Here is a 19,938-nt window from a genome sequence, read left to right on the forward strand (position 1 = left end):
TCAAAACCTCATTCAAAAGAGTTTTGAAAACGGATACAAAAAAATTAAGAAAATACATTCAGTCGAGCAAAATAAATCCTCCAGACATAACTCTTAAATATACATACAAACTCATACAGCAAATAACGACACTGGGACGTTGATTCATTTGATAGTGAGTTTATTAACATATTATTTTCACATGAATTAAATAAGGCACATTCACTGTATCTTCAAACATTCAAAATGAAACACGAGTACAAAAATAATTAAGATTATTAGACATGGTGATTGAACTTGCCAGGTAATTTTACCAAAATAGCAATCTTGGAAAAAAAGACAAAAAGCTGATGCTTGGCTGGACACTAATGATTTTACTGAATGAGCTTCTTGGCAAAATGTCCCAACAACAACAACAACAACAACATCACTGTGTGGAGAGATTTAAGACTGTGGATGGGAAACAAGTGTGTTGTCACGGGGATGTTCCACAGAGAACCAGGAAGACCTGCGTGGAACGGGAACATCACAGACACAGAGGAGACGGGACAGACACCAGACGGGACAGACACCAGACGGGACAGACACCAGACGGGACAGTCAAAGAAATGTGGGACACCCACAACTAAATGCTTCCGTTTTTTGTTTTAAAGGTAGGAGACGTGCCTCTGTTTCAAGGTGCCACACACAGGTCTACAGGTGAAAGACTAGGAGTTAAGAGTTTTATCAGACGTCAGATGCATTGTAATACAACCTACTTGCATACTGAACAGATGTGCATTTTGTGCTGTAGGTCTCACTTGCTACAATTATCTTTTACATTCACTGGGATTAAATGTTTACCTTTCTAAACACAGGCATCAAAATGCCACTATTCTGGAGGTCACATGCCTTAAATGTTCAAATTAAAACAAAATAAACCTTGAGTAGTATGATGTAATTGAATGCAACCAAAACATGAAATCAAATATTAGGAGTAGGTGAAAATCTAAGGCCAGTTAATCAAATAAACAATGAAATAAAAAATCTGTGCTACAAACCACAGTTTAAGACTAGCATTATTTTCATAGTGTAAATGACATCACGTCACTACACTGTTAAAATATTGTGTACAGTACAGTCTGTCATAGGTGAGCAACAAAACAAAATTAAACTACAAAATCAAAATGACGTTCGTATGGAGTTTAATGACCATGTTTTGCATCCCTTTTTTGTGAAGGAAGAAACAATGAAGAAAAAAAGTGCTTTGAAAATTGATGCCAGAGAAACTGAGGTCCTTCCTAAGCAGTTCCCTAAACCAGGCGGCCATGTTGGCTCTGGTACCCCTGCAGAGGCTCGGTTCCTCAGGCCGTCTCTGACACCAAGTCTTCCTTTTCTTTGGGTGGGTTCTCCTGCCAGTTCCACACAGGCAGGGCGTCTGTGTGCTCAGAGAACAAGAGGACGCCTTCCTCTCCCTCTCCATCCCCCTCCTCTCCCTCTCCGTTCATGTTGCTGGGTGTGTTAGAAGGAAGGGACTCCCTGGGTAGTTGTGTGTCAGAGGGCTGGTAGGGTGTGTGTGTAGGGGAGGGTTCGATGGGTGTGTGAGGGGGTTCGTTGGGTGTGTGAGGGGGTTCGTTGGGTGTGTGAGGGGGTTCGTTGGGTGTGTGAGGGGGTTCGTTGGGTGTGTCTGTATGAGGGGGTTCGTTGGGTGTGTCTGTATGAGAGGGTTCGTTGGGTGTGTCTGTATGAGAGGGTTCGTTGGGTGTGTCTGTATGAGAGGGTTCGTTGGGTGTGTCTGTATGAGAGGGTTCGTTGGGTGTGTCTGTATGAGAGGGTTCGTTAGGTGTGTCTGTATGAGAGGGTTCGTTGGGTGTGTCTGTATGAGAGGGTTCGTTGGGTGTGTCTGTATGAGAGGGTTCGTTGGGTGTGTCTGTATGAGAGGGTTCGTTGGGTGTGTCTGTATGAGAGGGTTCGTTGGGTGTGTCTGTATGAGAGGGTTCGTTGGGTGTGTCTGTATGAGAGGGTTCGTTGGGTGTGTCTGTATGAGAGGGTTCGTTGGGTGTGTCTGTAAGACAGAGCTCAATGGGACTGTCAGTGACGTTTGTGTGAAAGATCTCGCTGGACGGGTTCATAACAGACAGCTCCTCAGGTGCGTGGGTCTGGACCTTGCTACCATCTGTTTGCCAGTCCTGCACAAGGGGGTCACATGCGTGGACTCCCCAGTGTGGCGAGGGAGGCCTCTCAGGGTCCACGGTGTGACACCGACCCAGGGGCCTGGCCCTGTCTCCGGCCCCCTGCACGGGGCTCCCTGACCGGCTGAAGGGCCCGCAGCTCTCCAGGGTCTCCCCCCTCCTCAGCCTGCCTCTCTCCCCTCGGCCGTCCACCTCCTGGGGAACAACACACCGGGATGGATGCCCGGAGGACCAGATATCAGCTGGCTTACATCCAAATATGAAAACTAGCAGTAACTTTATGAGTTCTGCTACAAACAACAACAGCAGTTGAGAGGTGAGGGGTGTGAGGGAGAGGTGAGGGATGTGAGGGGTGTGAGGGAGAGGTGAGGGGGGTGAGGGGTGTGAGGGAGAGGTGAGGGAGAGGTGAGGGGTGTGAGGGAGAGGTGAGGGGTGTGAGGGAGAGGTGAGGGGTGTGAGGGAGAGGTGAGGGTACCTGAGGGCGAGCAGTGGAGGGTAGAGAGGGAACACTTCTCTCTCTGGGAAGACCTTTCTTCATCTGCTGGATCCTAAAAAACAAACGTCATTCATATCACTTTAACCAGACGCTGTTATCCTCAGCGAGGTGCAAATACTGATCCGCAATCAGGAGGGTCAGTTCTAACAGTGTTGCGGTCGGACTCAAGGAGCGGCCTGTGATCATGTAACAGGGCCACGCCCCCGTCAGAGGTACACTCGGCCGACATTCGCCCTGACTCGGGATCGAACAACAACAACCTCCAACATCTCAGTGAGGTGAGTTTAAGACACGTATATAGGTTAAGACTCTAGTTTAACCAATCTACCTCGGATACATTGACTTGCCACATCGTAAAAGTGACCTTATATCAGCTCCCAAACTAAAATAAGTGAGTTATACTGGAGGAGTCAGGTGGCTGAGCGGTGAGAGAATAGGGCTAGTAATTGGAAGGTTGCCAGTTCGATGCCAACTGACGTTGTGTCCTTGGGCAAGGCACTTCACCCTACTTGCCTCGGGGGAATGTCCCTGTACTTACTGTAAGTCGCTCTGGATAAGAGTGTCTGCTAAATGACTAAATGTGCTGGCTCCAGAGGGCTGGCTCACCTGCTGATGGAGTGAGCCAGCTTCTGCCGCCTGGCCTGGTCCTGATCCTGGGGCTTCAGTCTCTGGACGAACGAATGAGCTGGAGAGACAAGACAACAAGGTTGTACGATAGCACTTATCTGGTGAGCTACCAGGGTCCCTGTTCCCTATAGTGTTGATCTATTTCTACTGCCACATTAAGACAGGAAATGGCATCATAGCAACAGTAGCTGGCAGGAAGCAGTCTTACCCAGAGTGCCCTTTGGCACAGAGAGCAGTTTGATTGGTTCAGCGTCGGGGGAGAGTCCAGACGCTTTCTGAAGAATCCTCAGGATTTCAGTGTTCTTAAAAAATTATGAAAAAAATAATAAAAAACGTGACTTTTGATATCTCTTGTCTAAGACACGTAGCTTTATCTGATGTTTAGAATGTAATGGACACGTGTGTGTGTTACCTTGCCGCCTGTCTCCTGGGCACAGTCCAAGGGGGTCCTCTGCCTGTTGTTCCTCAGGTGGACCAGGGCTCCAGCCTGCAGCAGCTGCTCCACCAGCCCCAGGTGGCCCACCCTCACTGCCTCATGCAGCGCCGTGTTCCCCTGCTGGTTAGCCAGGTTCACCACTGCATCACTCTACACAGGGAGACACGGTCACTCTACACAGGGAGACACGGTCACTCTACACAGGGAGACACGGTCACTCTACACAGGGAGACACGGTCACTCTACACAGGGAGACACGGTCACTCTACACAGGGAGACACGGTCACTCTACACAGGGAGACACAGTCACTACACAGGGAGACACGGTCACTCTACACAGGGAGACACGGTCACTCTACACAGGGAGACACAGTCACTCTACACAGGGAGACACGGTCACTCTACACAGGGAGACACGGTCACTCTACACAGGGAGACACGGTCACTCTACACAGGGAGACACGGTCACTCTACACAGGGAGACACGGTCACTCTACACAGGGAGACACAGTCACTCTACACAGGGAGACACAGTCACTCTACACAGGGAGACACAGTCACTCTACACAGGGAGACACAGTCACTCTACACAGGGTTATGTGTGTGTGTGTACCTGGATGAGCAGGACTGCGGAGTCCAGGTGACCTCTGAGACAAGCCTGGATCAAAGGGGTGTTGCCATAGTGGTCCTTCTTGTTCAGCTTGGCGTTGCACTCCAGCAGTGATGTCACTACCTGCAACACAGCATCATCATCATTATCATCATCATTCCCTAGCAACAACACGCTCCACACGTGACATGGGCACCAGCGTGCATCAACAGGACTGTTCAGGAGAACGCAGGGTCAGCGTCTCACTGCTGCCATGCTAGAGATATCTTCTTCTTCAGCTCCAGTTGACCTCTGACCCCACGGGTCCACCTGGGAGCTCTTCCACTAAGGTGAGTATTAAAGCTGAGGTAGATATAATGACTAACCAGGTTGACCTAACATTTACACTGACAGAGCGATGAGTAGCTTCCGTTAGCTCGCCAGCTAACTTAGTGACTTATATTATCGCCACAGATGACTATCCCCGGCCCTGTGATAACCAGCAGGCTATCCCCGGCCCTGTGATAACCAGCAGGTTATCCCCGGCCCTGTGATAACCAGCAGGCTATCCCCGGCCCTGTGATAACCAGCAGGCTATCCCCGGCCCTGTGATAACCAGCAGGCTATCCCCGGCCCTGTGATAACCAGCAGGCTATCCCCGGCCCTGTGATAACCAGCAGGTCTTCCTCCCACCTGAGTGTGGCTGTTCTGGCTGGCCAGGTGGAGGGGCGTGGCTCTGTGGCGGTTGCGGCCGTTGACGTTGGCTCCGTGGCGTGCCAGCAGGGTGACCAGGGAGGCGTGGCCGTGCAGGGCAGCCACGTGGAGGGGGGTGAAGCCGTCCGCGCTGCTGCTGTTCACACCCACACCTCCAGCCTGCAGGCAGGCCAGCTGGGGAAACAGACAGGAGTCACACACACACACCATCACACACCTGGTCACGCACAGATGTGTGTCATATATCAGACCTTCTGAGTGGGCGCACAGCGTGGGCACTGGCAGAGTGGATGACACAGCTCTGTCTGAGAGAGCATCTCTGCATCCTCCTCCTCCTCCGGCTCCTCATCCACCCACTCCAGCAGGTAGCGCACCTACACACACACACACACACACACACACACACCACACACACCACACACACCACACACAAACACACGGTTTTACACGAGGTGTTAGGACAAAACTGTTGTGTTAGAGGTTTAGAGTGCCAGTAAAACTCACCATCTCTATGTCGCCGTCGGCAACAGCGCGAAGCAGCTTCTCCACCTGCACATTAAAGAGAGTCGAAAAAGAAATACTTTTTCTAAATAACTGATGTTTTTCCGCCCGGGAGGGTTCCTCACAGGAGGGGTTCCTCACAGTGGGGTTTCCTCAAAAGGAGGGGTTCCTCACAGGAGGGGTTCCTCACAGGAGGGGTTCCTCACAGGAGGGGTTCCTCACAGCAGGGTTCCTACCTGCCGCTGGCGGCCCCTGTCTCCCTCCGGCTGGGCGTCGGGGCTGAAGGAGGAGCAGCTGGACTGGGACGAGCGCCGGCTGCCGGAGTCTGAGGCTGGGGGCGAGCGACCTGGGGACTGGCCACCGGGGGGCAGCAGAGAGCTACATCACACTGGGACCAGTGCCAACACTATCACATGCATCCTACACTCCTTCCTGCACACGTTATGACTAGTCATGTTCTATGAAATACATTTAAATGATAATAACTTCTCACTGCATTTGATGGATAATGATCCCTAAACCTGATAGTTCAACAAAATGAAACCTAAAATCATTACAAACTTGATGTGACCTACAGTATTTCTCTCCGTTTGATGGGTTCCATTGCGCGTCAACTCCAACAGAGTCAGAATCTGCAACAGAGACAAACCCCTTGATAGTTAGAAACTCCCGTTCCTGTACAAACAACAGCACAACAACACACAAAGCATTAGTTCATAAACTTGCGCTCGGAGGCAGCGTCTACCGAGGCAGCGCGGGCCTCTTCGAGGCAGCGCGGGCCTCTTCCTGACCTTGGAGTTCAGAGCGCAGTGCAGGGGGGTTTCCCTGGCCTTGTTGCAGACGTCCGTGCTGGCTCCGTTCTCCAGCAGCACCTGGAGGATGCCCTCGTAGCCCCAGCGAGCCGACACATGCAGACACGTGTCGCCCTTCTCGTTCTGGATGTTGAGGCGGCAGGTGTGGAGGTCGTAATACACCAGCGCCTTGACGCACTGGGGGAGCCAAGCACGAGGAGTTAGGAGTGCAGTGCAGGATGTGGAGGGATCTGCCTGGACAGGAAACAGGAAGCAGGGTGTCTCCACTCACATCCTCGTGTCCGTACATACAGGCCAGGTGCAGGGGGCTGTTCCCATTGTTGTCCAGAGCATCTGTGTTGGCCTTGTAGTGCAGGAGCAGCAACTGGACAGAGACAGGATGAGAGGGGGGGGAGAGGGAGGGAGAGGCAGGGGGAGGAGAGAGGGAGAGACAGGGGGAGGCAGGGGCAGAGAGAGAGAAGTAGGGGAGGATTAAACAACAACAAAATTAATGTTCCGCCACAGAAGAATGCATCCTTGTCTCCTCCTCTGTCCATCCAGGTTGTGTAGTTCCCTCACCGTGACCCCCTGGTAGCCCTTCTGGCAGGACAGGTGCAGAGGCGTGAGGGCGTGGTAGTCTGAAGCATTGACCACCGCTCCCTTCGAAACCAGCAGGTCGATCAATCCAGACTGACCTGCAGGAGCAGAGGTCTGGAGTTAGAGGAAAGAGTCTGGAGGGTGACAGTGGTAGAGGGCTGGGGGGAGAGAGGACTGGGGGAGAGAGGACTGGGGGAGAGAGGACTGGGGGGGAGAGAGGACTGGGGGGGAGAGAGGACTGGGGGGGAGAGAGGACTGGGGGGGAGAGAGGACTGGGGGAGAGAGGACTGGGGGAGAGAGGACTGGGGGGGAGAGAGGACTGGGGGGAGAGAGGACTGGGGGGAGAGAGGACTGGGGGAGAGAGGACTGGGGGAGAGAGGACTGGGGGAGAGAGGACTGGGGGAGAGAGGACTGGGGGAGAGAGGACTGGGGGAGAGAAGACTGGGGGAGAGAGGACTGGGGGAGAGAGGACTGGGGGGAGAGAGGACTGGGGGAGAGAGGACTGGGGGAGAGAGGACTTGGGGGAGAGAGGACTGGGGGAGAGAGGACTGGGGGGAGAGAGGACTGGGGGGAGAGAGGACTGGGGGGAGAGAGGACTGGGGGAGAGAGGACTGGGGGAGAGAGGACTGGGGGGAGAGAGGACTGGGGGAGAGAGGACTGGGGGGAGAGAGGACTGGGGGGAGAGAGGACTGGGGGAGAGAGGACTGGGGGGAGAGAGGACTGGGGGGAGAGAGGACTGGGGGAGAGAGGACTGGGGGGAGAGAGGACTGGGGGGAGAGAGGACTGGGGGAGAGAGGACTGGGGGGAGAGAGGACTGGGGGGAGAGAGGACTGGGGGAGAGAGGACTGGGGGGAGAGAGGACTGGGGGAGAGAGGACTGGGCCTCACCACAGAGAGCAGCTACGTGGAGGGGGGTGTATCCTCGGTCGTCTCTAGAGAAGGGCGTCACTACTGATGGGTCGTTCAGCCGCCTGCAGCAACACAACAACAGCTCAGCCCTTCAACAGCACACACTGAAGACACCAAACACAGATTCTGTTCTCTATTCAGTCTACCGTTTCCTGTTCCAGCTCATTTGAGTCAAATGAGATCTTTCACAAACAACACAAGAGGGGAAGTGACCCCACCAGCACACTGGCACAGAATCATGAAGAGAGAAGTGCTTCAGGAGAATAATATGGTTCAGGTGTTCTTGTGATGTGTGTGTGTATATATGTGGGTCAGGGTGTGTGTGTGTGTGTGTGTGTGTACTGACCCAGACAGCTGGAGCTCACAGCGGGCACAGGAGCAGAGAGGATGACACATCCTGAGTTCCTCCTCCTCTCTCTCAGCCTCACCCAGCAGACGCTCCACCTCCGCCTCGTTACCGCCGGCGATGTGCTGCACACACACACACACACACACACACACACATTTCAACATGTAACACAATTACAAAACAGGCCCTAAAAAATGGATGGGGCCTACATGAGGAATGCATCAAACCCAGCATGACCCCTGGGAGGGGCAGGGGCTCACCTCAAACAGACAGTCTATGGGGGTAGCAGCATTCTGAGAGAGCAAGCTCATCTTCTGTCTGAACACAGTCTTATCATTCAGGTCCCCACAACTCTGTAACACACACACACACACACACACACACACACCTAATACAAGGCTACAGTCTGAGACGTGTGTATCTCAACAAGGGCACAGATAAAAACATTTTGTACACGGGACTCTGCGGTGGCGTAGTTCAGCTAAGCTACAGACGGCCGAGCGTGGGCAGGGTCTTTAGTACGTACCGGCCGGCCCTGCAGGAGGTTGCCCTGGCTGATGAACTCCACCGCCGCCTCGAAGGAGGTCAGACAGTAGCTCAGGTCGTCCTTGGCACTCTGACTGAAGCGGAAGTTCTTGATGTAGCTCAGGTTAGCCATCCTGAAAGAGGCAGCTCGTTAGCACGGCTACACTACCGGACGACGCTAAGCTAACTTCAGCGTCAACAAATACCTTTCTTAACTTCAGGGATCAAATATAAAAAAATATATCTATCCTGGTTGGTCATATGGTGCTTTTCCACTACATGGTTTCAGGCTTTTCATTACGCAAATCTGGTACCTGGTGCATACCTGGTACTTATCTTGGAAACTCTAAGTCGAGGTTCCAAGCCAGTTGAAGAGCGACACCAAAGGTGAGAAGAAAACATAGCAGACTAGAGTGGTCAGAGAGAAGTAAAACTTTTTTGTATTCTTGTGGTTGCTGACAAAGGATTTGGGCAGTGGCGCTATATGACGACCAGCTACACAAAGGGAGTATCATCTTCAGTGGGAAACAAAAACCTAGCGAGTCGAGCCGCTACTGTGCTCTGGAAAAGCACCAACAGTCACAGTTCAGGGAATGTGTGAAAGCCAGGCCTTTCTAAACAGGCCTAACTCTAACCAGGTCTAACCCTAACCAGGCCTCTCTAACCAGGCCTAACCCTAACCAGGCCTCTCTAACCAGGCCTAACCCTTAACCAGGCCTCTCTAACCAGGCCTCTCTAACCAGGCCTAACCTTAACCAGGCCTAACCTTAACCAGGCCTAACCTTAACCAGGCCTCTCTAACCAGGCCTAACCCTAACCAGGCCTAACCCTAACCAGGCCTCTCTAACCAGGCCTCTCACTCACCAATTAGGGATTTCCGTCTTCACCAGTAGATACAGAATGACAGAGAGAAGGTCGTCTGCACACACTGCCTCGATGCTCACTGCAGAGGAACACAAGGAATGGCAAGATTAAGTAAATTGCCTTCTAGCTGAAATGTGGTTACTTTGCTAGTAAACACAGACTGTTTCTTGACTCTGACCTACAGAAACACTGTAGAACTGTGCACTTCTGATCCGTGATCTTCACCTGTGCTTTCTGTATGCAATATTTGGACTTCACTTTGGGTTAGAATAGTCTGATTACTTAATAAAATGTCAAAAGTAAGCTTGAAGCTTTTGTAATTATTATAAACTCAGTCTTGACGTGGCTAACAGCCAAGTATTCCTTCAATAGTGCCACACTGGCCTCCCTGCTCTAACCCTAACCCTCCCTGCTCTAACCCTAACCCTCCCTGCTCTAACCCTAACCCTCTCTGTTCAGCCTCACTTGACTCTCTCGGTCCTGGTGAACATGCTCTGCTTGCTCGGGGGGAAACTGCTAAATTGGATGTAAATTAGAGAGGGTCAGGCCACTCTGCACATACAGAGGTGTGTTGTTCTGCAAGGAAGAACTTAGAAAAACATTCTGGACAAACCATTTAAGCGGTGACAGTTGCCGTATTGTTCCATGTGTCCACAACAGTAAATCATATTACAGAGAGAGTGAGAGGGACTGTGCAGGATCCAGACGGACACACACCTCATTCATAGTAGGCCAAGGTTATTTGAGCTTGTATGCTTTAAACAGTTGTTCACCTCTTTCAGCCTTTACTACAGTGTACTGCTTTGGGGGTGACGCACGCACGCACACACACACACGCACACACACGCACACACACCTGTGCGGCTGGGAGACTGCGTGATGGTGAGGGCCACCTTGCGGAGGCAGAGCACCTTGTGGAGAGGAGAGGTGCAGTGGTTCAGATCCCCCAGCGCCCTCTTGGCACGAGGAATGTTGATGCTGGAGACAGAAAACATCTCAGCTTGAGATATACTGTACTGGGTAAACATGTTAGCTTGAGTTATACAGTACTGGGTAAACATGTTAGCTTGAGTTATACAGTACTGGGTAAACATGTTAGCTTGAGTTATACAGTACTGGGTAAAAGGCAGGCACAACAGTACAGCAAACATGCTTTGACAAATAATGAAATGAAACAAAAATTCTCTATGCTGCACTTTTATACTGCCGCACAAATACAGACGAGAAAAAATATTGCTTGCCTCAGACTTTTGCACAGTAATGTAGGTCAAAGTAGCATAGCTGAGAGCGACGTGACTACTGTCCACCCACTGAGGATCTGTCGAGTTCATGAGTGTTTGTGAAACTGACCTGAATTCAGGTTTCACGCCCAGGTCTTTCAGCTGCAGGTCCTGAAGGCTTCTGGTGGTTTTGTTGAAGGCAGCATCCTGTTTGGGTTCAACACAACAGCAGAGCTGTCAGCAGGGCAGGTTCAGCCATCACGTTCACTCTTACCATCAACAGTCTACAGAACCATGCATGTGTAAGGAGCATTAAGGAGCTGTTAAGGAGCTTACATAAGTTACAAGTTCATACCTGGTTGGCTTCAAGCGTTCCCACAAAGTTAAATATTAAATCATGGATACCATGATGAATATACATCTGAAAGACAAAACCATGTTTTTTTTTTTTACAATAATATTAATAATAAAGACATGGAGCAGATGACATCGCTGGTCGCAGGTGAGAGAGGAAGAAAAATAAAGAAGAAGGAACATCTCAGATGACGCGTGTGATCCCGCCCACCTCCACCGCCTGCTTCAGGAGAGTCATCTGGAGCTCCTGTTTGGCCAGCAGTTTCTGAAAGACAGGCCGTTCCACCAATCAGATCTCCCTCACGGGTATGCACGGTATGCAGCAGCGAGCTTCACATCCAGGCTGTACTCACCAGGCGCGAGTCTCTCAGCAGACACTGAACACACTTCGTATAGAGGGCGTTCACAGAGTCCTGGAAGGACACAGGACGTCTTCATGTCAGACTGTGTTCAGCTGGAACACACACTTTCAGGTGACACTTTGACACACATGGCCTCAGCATATGATAAAAAGGATCATTTGATTCAGGGATAAGAGTATTTCACTACATGTCACCCTTAATTTCAAAAGCACATTAAAACAGTAAGCTGAAAGAATGGTGGATTTAGGTGAAGGTTGGTTTGGATGCAGTTATATGGGTTGTGCGTGAATCCCTGTAAAATCGCTTGTAAAAAAGGGCTATAAAATAAAAAAGTGATTTGAATGTGCTGAGGTTGTTTAAATGGCTCTGGGCGAGTGTGAAGGTCTCACGATGTGATGGCGCAGTCCCCTCCTCTCCTGCTCCCTGAAGGAGTGACAGAAGCTGGAGATGAACCTGTCCAGCTTCTCCGTGTGACGACCCAGGAACTCCTTAACGTCCTCCACATTTCTCAGACAGTAGAGCGCCGGCCCAGGACTCTGTTCAGCTGGGGGAGGGGAGGAGATCACCCAGGAGGGAGGGATGAGGGGGAGAGAGAGAGGGAGGTAGAGATGTATACATATAAACAGATCCACAGAGAGTGATAGGACAAGAGTGAAAAAGATTTCCAAATGTTTTGGCATCTTTTAAATACTTTCAACTGTCTTTGGAGGAGAGGATCCCCCACTGAACTGCTCCTCCAAAGGTTTTCCCATTTTTTCCCCTTTATGAGTTTTTCCTTGAGGGTTTAGGTTGGTTAAGGTGCAGTTCTACGTGTGACACAGGCATGCAGGCGAGGGTACCTTGGCTCTGGTCTGTGTGGATGGGCCTGGAGATGCACAGGATGCTATAACTCTGCTCCTTGTCGTTGTAGAAGGTCTCCTCAAACAGGATGGGGACAGAGGCTGGGGCCTGAAACCCTGCCCCCAGCCTCACCTGCCGGTCCTGGATACTGATCTCCTGGACCACAGCAAGCAGCACACACACACACACACACACACACACACACACACGCACACACGCACACGCACACGCACACACGCACACGCACAACACAGTCAAGGCCTAGCTTTGAACGTTTAAGAGCATGACACGTTATTCTCAGGGCTGTAGGTTTCATTATACATGGGACATGTGTTATACTAATCGTGTGAATGACTGCAACAATCACCGTTTTTCAACTGTGTTAACACGAAGGTGTTTGGGGAATTTGATTTATAAGAAGTACGGTAGAATCCAAATGTTAGCATTGCCGACTGTGCTGTTGGAGCACCTTGGCGAGTGTTACCTTTCCATCTAGAGTTTTATATCCTTCTCCAGCTGGCTGTAAAACGTACGTGTTGAACTGGGCTGCTGTGTAAGCAGGGAGAGTCAGGCTTCCTCGACAGGGCACTAGGACCTGGGGCACGACAAAGACAAGACCCGCACATATTGTAATCAACTGTTTTACATGACTTAGAAATTGGCTTTGATAAAAGTTTTTTTTGTGTATTTCTCAGATACCGTGATCATGAAAATATAGATACCGTGAAAATATAGTTACTCTGAGATGTGTTTCTGCTTCTACCAAAACAATTTTTATGATGAAGCAAACTGTCTGTAAACCGACAACCGTGACAATGTGATTGGCTACAGCCATCCACAATGACGGGAAAGTAAACGGGTGTGGTGTCTGTGTGTGTGTGTGTGTGTGTGTGAGAGTGTGTGTGAGCCCTATCAACTCACATGATCCAAAATAAAAGGTTATTTGTATAGCCCTTTTTACAGACCATGTCAGCCAGACATAAAACGTTGTTACCAGCCAGACTACACAGAACCTACACTACACACAGAGACCCTCTGAACTAGCATTAAAAGCTGCTAAAACCATTTACTGAGGCTGATACATATACAATCAGTCCAGTATATCTGAGTTTAGGGCCAGCTGGTACTCACTATGCCATGGCTCTCTGCCACTCGAACACAGAGGTCTGGCCTCTGCTTCTCCAGCGCTGCATAGAAGGGATTCTTCAGGAGGTCCTCATCATACACAGCCATAAGGACCTGGGACTCCTGGAGAGGAGAAGGGAGGAGAGGAGGTTAAGCTAGGCTAACTGTGTCATCAAACACAGCCATAAGGACCTGGGACACTGGAGAGGAGAAGGGAGGAGAGGAGGTTAAGCTAGGCTAACTGTGTCATCAAACACAGCCATAAGGACCTGGGACACTGGAGAGGAGAAGGGAGGAGAGGAGGTTAAGCTAGGCTAACTGTGTCATCAAACACAGCCATAAGGACCTGGGACACTGGAGAGGAGAAGGGAGGAGAGGAAGTTAAGCTAGGCTAACTGTGTCATCAAACACAGCCATAAGGACCTGGGACACTGGCTCCTGGGGAGGGGAGGAGGCGTTTTATGCTTGACTAACGGTGTACCATGGGAGGGGCAGACTATCCCATCAGACTGTTAGTCCACTCAGGGGACAGAGAGAGGCCTGTCATGATGGCTGCACAGCAGACAGAGTTTAGAGAGATACTGAAGTTTATGAGGTGGCATGTGAAGGTGAGGAGTGGTTGAAGTTAAAGATTATTGGGGTCTGGCTGGGTTGGCTCAGATGAAAAACAAGCAAATTCTCTTTCCCTTTGATTTTCTGCATATCTTGTTGTCTGCATGAGATCTCATCCCCTGCCAGACAGCTGCCTCTCAGCTGAGCTTGTTAGTGTCTTGGGAAATTAAATTAACAAAGCTGGTTCACAACGTAACTGCATCTTCACTAGCAGGGGTTAGGGTCGGGCAGGGAGGATGACCGGCCGCCCACCAGCACACTTCAGACGAGGGTTGGTCATTCTGGGGCTTGCTTAGATCGTGGTTGGACAAAGGGCACCCCGACAGATAAACTAGGAAGGTGACTGTGTACACTGTAAACGAGAACATTAATGAATCTGACTAAATGTATATTGATTTCACATTATAGCCCTGGTATTGTTATGAGCATTCAAAGCCTTGTTTTGTTCAGCAACAGAATATCACTCAAATAATCTTCATACGAGCCAGTAGTGAGGGATCCCCCACCTTATAGTCGACATCATGTAGAATACCTTTTGGAAATATTTCCTCAAATTGTAGGAGTAAACATGGAAGGTTTTGCAGTGCGAATTACGATAGTTGTTCATGTCATATGTAGAGGTCTTATTAGACTCACTATGCAGACTGCGTGATTGGAGGTTTGATATGAAAGACACTACGGTACATTCCAGCACAGATGAGATGAGACTTAGCCTGTTACTGAAACCAGTCAATATGAAACCTGGATGTGGTTGTTATGACATTAATAATTTGAGAAAGTATTTGAAAGGTACACAGCAATAACATTACCTGCACAACCTGCATTGACTTGGAAAATCAATACCAGGTTAGAAATAGTTTGTAACATTGTCCTTTAAACAAATGTTCAGATGAACTACACAGAAGTAAGCAGTAAGCATGTAAGCAGTTAGCAGTAAGCATCCATTCTCATATTTCCTTTTCTGGAAAGAAAGATGCCAAGATCCGATCAGTCCACTGAGGAGCTGCACAGTAAACAAACTTAGTCTCCTATTCCAGAACAAGCTACTCACTTCTTTGCATCGCATAAAGAGGACTTGAGATGCAGATATCAGCGTCATCTGGAGAAATCACAAGAACGATGATGCCATTATGTTTCCAGAGCAGCAGAGCCAGGGCAGGGCAGGGTCTAACATGGCCTGTGGGCACGGCAGGGTCTAACATGGCCTGTGGGCAGGGCAGGGTCTAACATGGCCTGTGGGCACGGCAGGGTCTAACATGGCCTGTGGGCACGGCAGGGTCTAACATGGCCTGTGGGCACGGCAGGGTCTAACATGGCCTGTGGGCACGGCAGGGTCTAACATGGCCTGTGGGCAGGGCAGGGTCTAACATGGCCTGTGGGCACGGCAGGGTCTAACATGGCCTGTGGGCACGGCAGGGCAGGGTCTAACATGGCCTCTGGGCAGGGCAGGGTCTAACATGGCCTGTGGGCACGGCAGGGTCTAACATGGCCTGTGGGCAGGGCAGGGTCTAACATGGCCTGTGGGCACGGCAGGGCAGGGTCTAACATGGCCTGTGGGCAGGGCAGGGCAGGGTCTAACATGGCCTGTGGGCAGGGCAGGGTCTAACATGGCCTGTGGGCACGGCAGGGCAGGGTCTAACATGGCCTGTGGGCACGGCAGGGCAGGGTCTAACATGGCCTGTGGGCAGGGCAGGGCAGGGTCTAACATGGCCTCTGGGCAGGGCAGGGCAGGGTCTAACATGGCCTGTGGGCACGGCAGGGTCTAACATGGCCTGTGGGCACGGCAGGGCAGGGTCTAACATGGCCTGTGGGCAGGGCAGGGTCTAACATGGCCTCTGGGCAGGGCAGGGTCTAACATGGCCTCTGGCTGGGATCATGGTGAGGCAGGCTAGGATGGAGGGGGCATCACTCCACCCCCATCTCTGACCACAGCTATCAGATGTTGGACTGAAACCCTGAAGAATGTGCCTTGTGACCAGCCGTGCGGGCCAGCCGTGCGGGCCTCCCACCCGGAGGAGGGAAACCCTTCCTCCCTCGTGACCACAGAGGAGCGGACGGCTCACAGCACTTTTTCTGGAGCCAAAGATGCTAACCCGGTTTAGGTCAGAGACTGTGTTACCGTGGGCGATCAACACTGAGGGCGGGCTTGATGTCTGGTCTTTCATACCTGTTAGTTAGATTCAACCTAACCTACATCTGTTTTTCATAAGGGACTAATTTGTTTGAGTTTGAGGTTAAAATCTATTTTTTCTTAATTTGATGTGTGTGCTGCCCAGTTCTCGTTAAATAACAATATAGGCCTAAAGTTGATGGAAAAACCGAATTCTTTTTGAGCCGAATTCTTTGAGATCAGATTGGCCTAGTTGCTGATGTTGTTGAAAATCTTTTTTTTCTGGAAATCATTTAAAACTGTCATTGTATTGACTAGTTCAGACTCATCGCAAGTCAAGTCAATCAGGACAGAGCGAAAAAGGTGTCTTCAACCGCTTTAAAACACACCTGGCACCACTATAGTTTACTGCAGTATGCACTACAAGAAAACGTGGTTTCAAATTTAAGTGTACAAGTCCATTATGCATATTTATATTCATGTGTGACAGGAAAACCCTGGCTCGAAAACGCCATCTAGAAACCCAACCCTCTCTTTTACAAATCTGACCCTCGATTATCTCAAGTTAACTAAGTAGTAGCCATTACATTAACTTACCTGTCTAGCAAACAAACCTGGAAACTCACATTTAAATAACTGGGGACTGAGACAATCCTCTTAACCAAGAGTACTTCAGCATCTAGACTACCTCTGAATCAAACCACTTGACTTGCAGTAGCCTCCTGTCGTCTTTTGAAAGTACTTGCGAAGCTAACTAGCTAGACCACCTAGCTTCAACTAGCTCACAGCCAATGCCACCCAAAATTCCTGCGGCTCGAACGCTTGATAATGTTTACCCAAATAAATAACCACATTCCAAACAAATCAACATGGAAGATTATAGAAAGCCAACTTCAGTCTTTCGTAATTGTAGCTAGAAGAACTAGGCTGGCTAGCCGTTTAGCTGTGACCAGCAGCAAGCTAGCTAAAAACTGAATTTCGCAAGTCGATCAGTGTTATAATGTAAACGATTACATTCAACTCACCTGTTCATCTAGCTGTACATGTAAACACTCCGGACTTGCATCACATCACCCACTTGTTACTTGCTGAGTCTAACAGTAAACATTCACGCTCGCTAATATGGGCAGCTGTCACTTCTAGCAGAGGAAGGTGTCGTCATTAGCGGGACTACTGGGCTCTGTTCCGTTTCATACACTTACAACGTGCCTTCGTTTCCTTCTTGCACGGCCTGATGGGACTGTAGTGATCGGCGGAAGGCTGTAAACCAGGGCTCTTCAATTAGTTTGGAGCTTGGGCCGGTTCTTGAAACTGAGGCAAAGTCAGGGGCCGGAGCATATAAGTAATCACGGTAACAAATAAAGAAATTACAACAACATACTGAAGGACTCAATATATTCTATTTTGTAAGTGCATATTACAACATATGCCCAAGAGGCCGCATAGGCCCAAGGATTCAAAAATCAAACCAGGTGAGCAATAACCAAGCCATATTAACAGACAATTGGAGAAAATGCAATTAACTAACAAAAATGGAAGACTAAGGGCTTGGGTCATTTTCGGGCCCTACCAACTACATCACTTTAAATAGAACAAATTGATACATACATTTACATTTAGCAGACGCTCTTATCCAGAGCGACTTACAGTAAGTACAGGTACATTCCCCCGAGGTAAGTAAGGTGAAGTGCCTTGCCCAAGGACACAACGTCAGTTTGCATGACTGGGAATCGAACTGGCAACCTTCGGATTACCAGCCCAATTCCCTCACCGCTCAGCCACCTAACTCCTACATACACAAGCTATACATATTTAGAGCTGCACGATTCTGGATAAATTGAGAATAAAATAGATATCACGATTCTGAACAAACAACTAAACAAAATAACATAATTTATGTTAATTGCTGAAGTCTATTTAAAATGTTTAATTAATCTGAATTATTAAAAAAAACTTGATTTGAATGCATGATTCAATTACTCAAATACTTCACTTGTTTCATGGATGAATCAGCATTTTAGAACGAATCTCCTGAATTAACGATTCAATGACTTTATTTATTATACCGTGGTCTGGGTGAATACTTGATTCTGATTGGCTGCAGCCAATCAGCCAAGTATTTCCAGCAAAACTGTTCACCTTTCTAAATTATTGAGCTGGCTACATTGTATGAGCAAAGAACATCTTTCCTTGGTATGAGCCTGTACAAAGTGTCTGAAATAAGTAACAATAACATCAGGGACGCAGTCACGCAGTCAAAACCTCCGTTTACAATATTACATTTATATCATATTATTATACAGAAACTTTACCAAGCTAACATGTAATTACAACAATGAGTGACTTCAACATTTCTTTTAACCTATTTGGAAAATGTTACTTTTCTGAATTTACTGTGTCAGTCAGTGTCACGTAACTGCTCATCTCACGTCCCATTCGATTCACCTCGCTAGTCAACCTAGCTCTACTTCAGACATGCTGCGGCCAACACATAAAAATCTTGGGACAATGACATGGCTAGATTGCTGGCTAGTCTTGTTGTTAAACATACTGTCAAATTATAATTACTGTTTGGAGAATACGTCAACTTTGATGCGATCATCTCACACCCATTTGCTATTCAACCCGCTACACACTAGTAGTAGTAGTACTAGTATATGGCCGATACCTTCGTGATTTGGGGACAATGACATGGCTTGTTAGCTAGCTAGTCTTCTTGTCAAACATATTGTCAAATTATATTTACGGTTTGTCAACCGTACACAATGTTCTTGTCTATGAATCTTGCTACCATAACTTAGCTTTCTGGCTAATAGCTCAGTCCTCCGCTGCACGTAAACGGGCGGGGCCCCCTCCAGGACGGGGCCCATGGGCTGGAGCCCAGTCAAGCCCAATGGTAAGTCCGGCCCTGGTCACGAGTGATTTTTATTTTATTTTTTGTCATAGTCACGAACTGAATGAGGTTACCGGAGCACACTCCGGAGGCCGGTCCAAAGCTGCTCGGGGGCCGGATCCGCTTTGTCGCCTCGATTTGTTGTTTTAACAAATCTCGGTTTACAAAGGCGTTTGCAGACCTGTCGAGGAGTAAACATTTGCAGTTTGTTACCGGCCAGTTCATGGCAAACACGACCATGACATGACATCTATGACTCTAGAGCAGTATAAGTATAATATTAACCCTTTTGCTGCCTTCGGGTCACAAGACCCAAAGGTTCATAACGAACCATCGTTGTGTTTGCCCAATTTTACCCAATACAAAAACAAATAAAAATATTTTTATTTTAACCTTCGCAATGTAGGGGGTCTGAGACAGCCCATCAGTTAAAAGAAAATGCTTCACTTTGTTTTTGTATGCGGTAAAGTTGTCGCAATACGATGGTGGGTCGCAATGACTGATGGGTCAGAATGACCCGAAGATAACACAAGGGTTAAGTATTCAATGCCTTTTAAAATTCAAAACATGTTGTCACTGATTTGCTTCTATAGATATGTAGGGTACTGTAGTATCTGAGAAAGCTGGAAACCGTTTGTACTATAAGAGAAATGAGGAATGCTGACTGCGGCTAAACGTTGTTGGTTGACCTTCTGTTGTTGTTTTTCGTCATTCAGACCAAATTGCGTAGAAAACAATTCTTAAGATTAAGATCATATAAAAACTTCTCGAAAGGCCTACATGTTACATTGCGAAAAGACACGGAAGGCCAAGTGGGTGGTGCCCCTTCGTGTCGACAAACTGCAATAACCGCCACAAAAATGTTTTAGTGTAAA

General features: G+C 49.0%; 1 protein-coding gene across 1 annotated transcript; it reads right to left on the reverse strand.

Annotated features, from left to right (window-relative positions):
* Positions 1-153: 153 nt before the first annotated feature.
* ankrd27 (ankyrin repeat domain 27 (VPS9 domain)) lies at positions 154-17,302 on the reverse strand. The gene is made up of 29 exons (XM_067235379.1): positions 17,196-17,302; positions 13,455-13,571; positions 12,808-12,918; positions 12,323-12,479; positions 11,873-12,027; positions 11,475-11,534; positions 11,333-11,386; positions 11,123-11,188; positions 10,898-10,974; positions 10,404-10,525; positions 9,548-9,626; positions 8,685-8,817; positions 8,419-8,511; positions 8,156-8,280; positions 7,789-7,871; positions 6,884-6,999; positions 6,597-6,689; positions 6,305-6,502; positions 6,089-6,145; positions 5,750-5,866; positions 5,517-5,561; positions 5,264-5,386; positions 4,992-5,186; positions 4,323-4,442; positions 3,686-3,859; positions 3,482-3,575; positions 3,253-3,331; positions 2,626-2,698; positions 154-2,345 (listed from the first exon to the last, which is right to left on the reverse strand). The coding sequence occupies exons 2-29, from the start codon at positions 13,554-13,556 to the stop codon at positions 1,323-1,325; spliced, it is 3,924 nt and encodes a 1,307-aa protein (XP_067091480.1). The 5' UTR covers positions 13,557-13,571; positions 17,196-17,302; the 3' UTR covers positions 154-1,322.
* Positions 17,303-19,938: the final 2,636 nt, after the last annotated feature.

This window comes from Osmerus mordax, chromosome 4 (assembly GCF_038355195.1).
Source record: "Osmerus mordax isolate fOsmMor3 chromosome 4, fOsmMor3.pri, whole genome shotgun sequence".
Lineage (NCBI taxonomy): Eukaryota > Metazoa > Chordata > Actinopteri > Osmeriformes > Osmeridae > Osmerus > Osmerus mordax.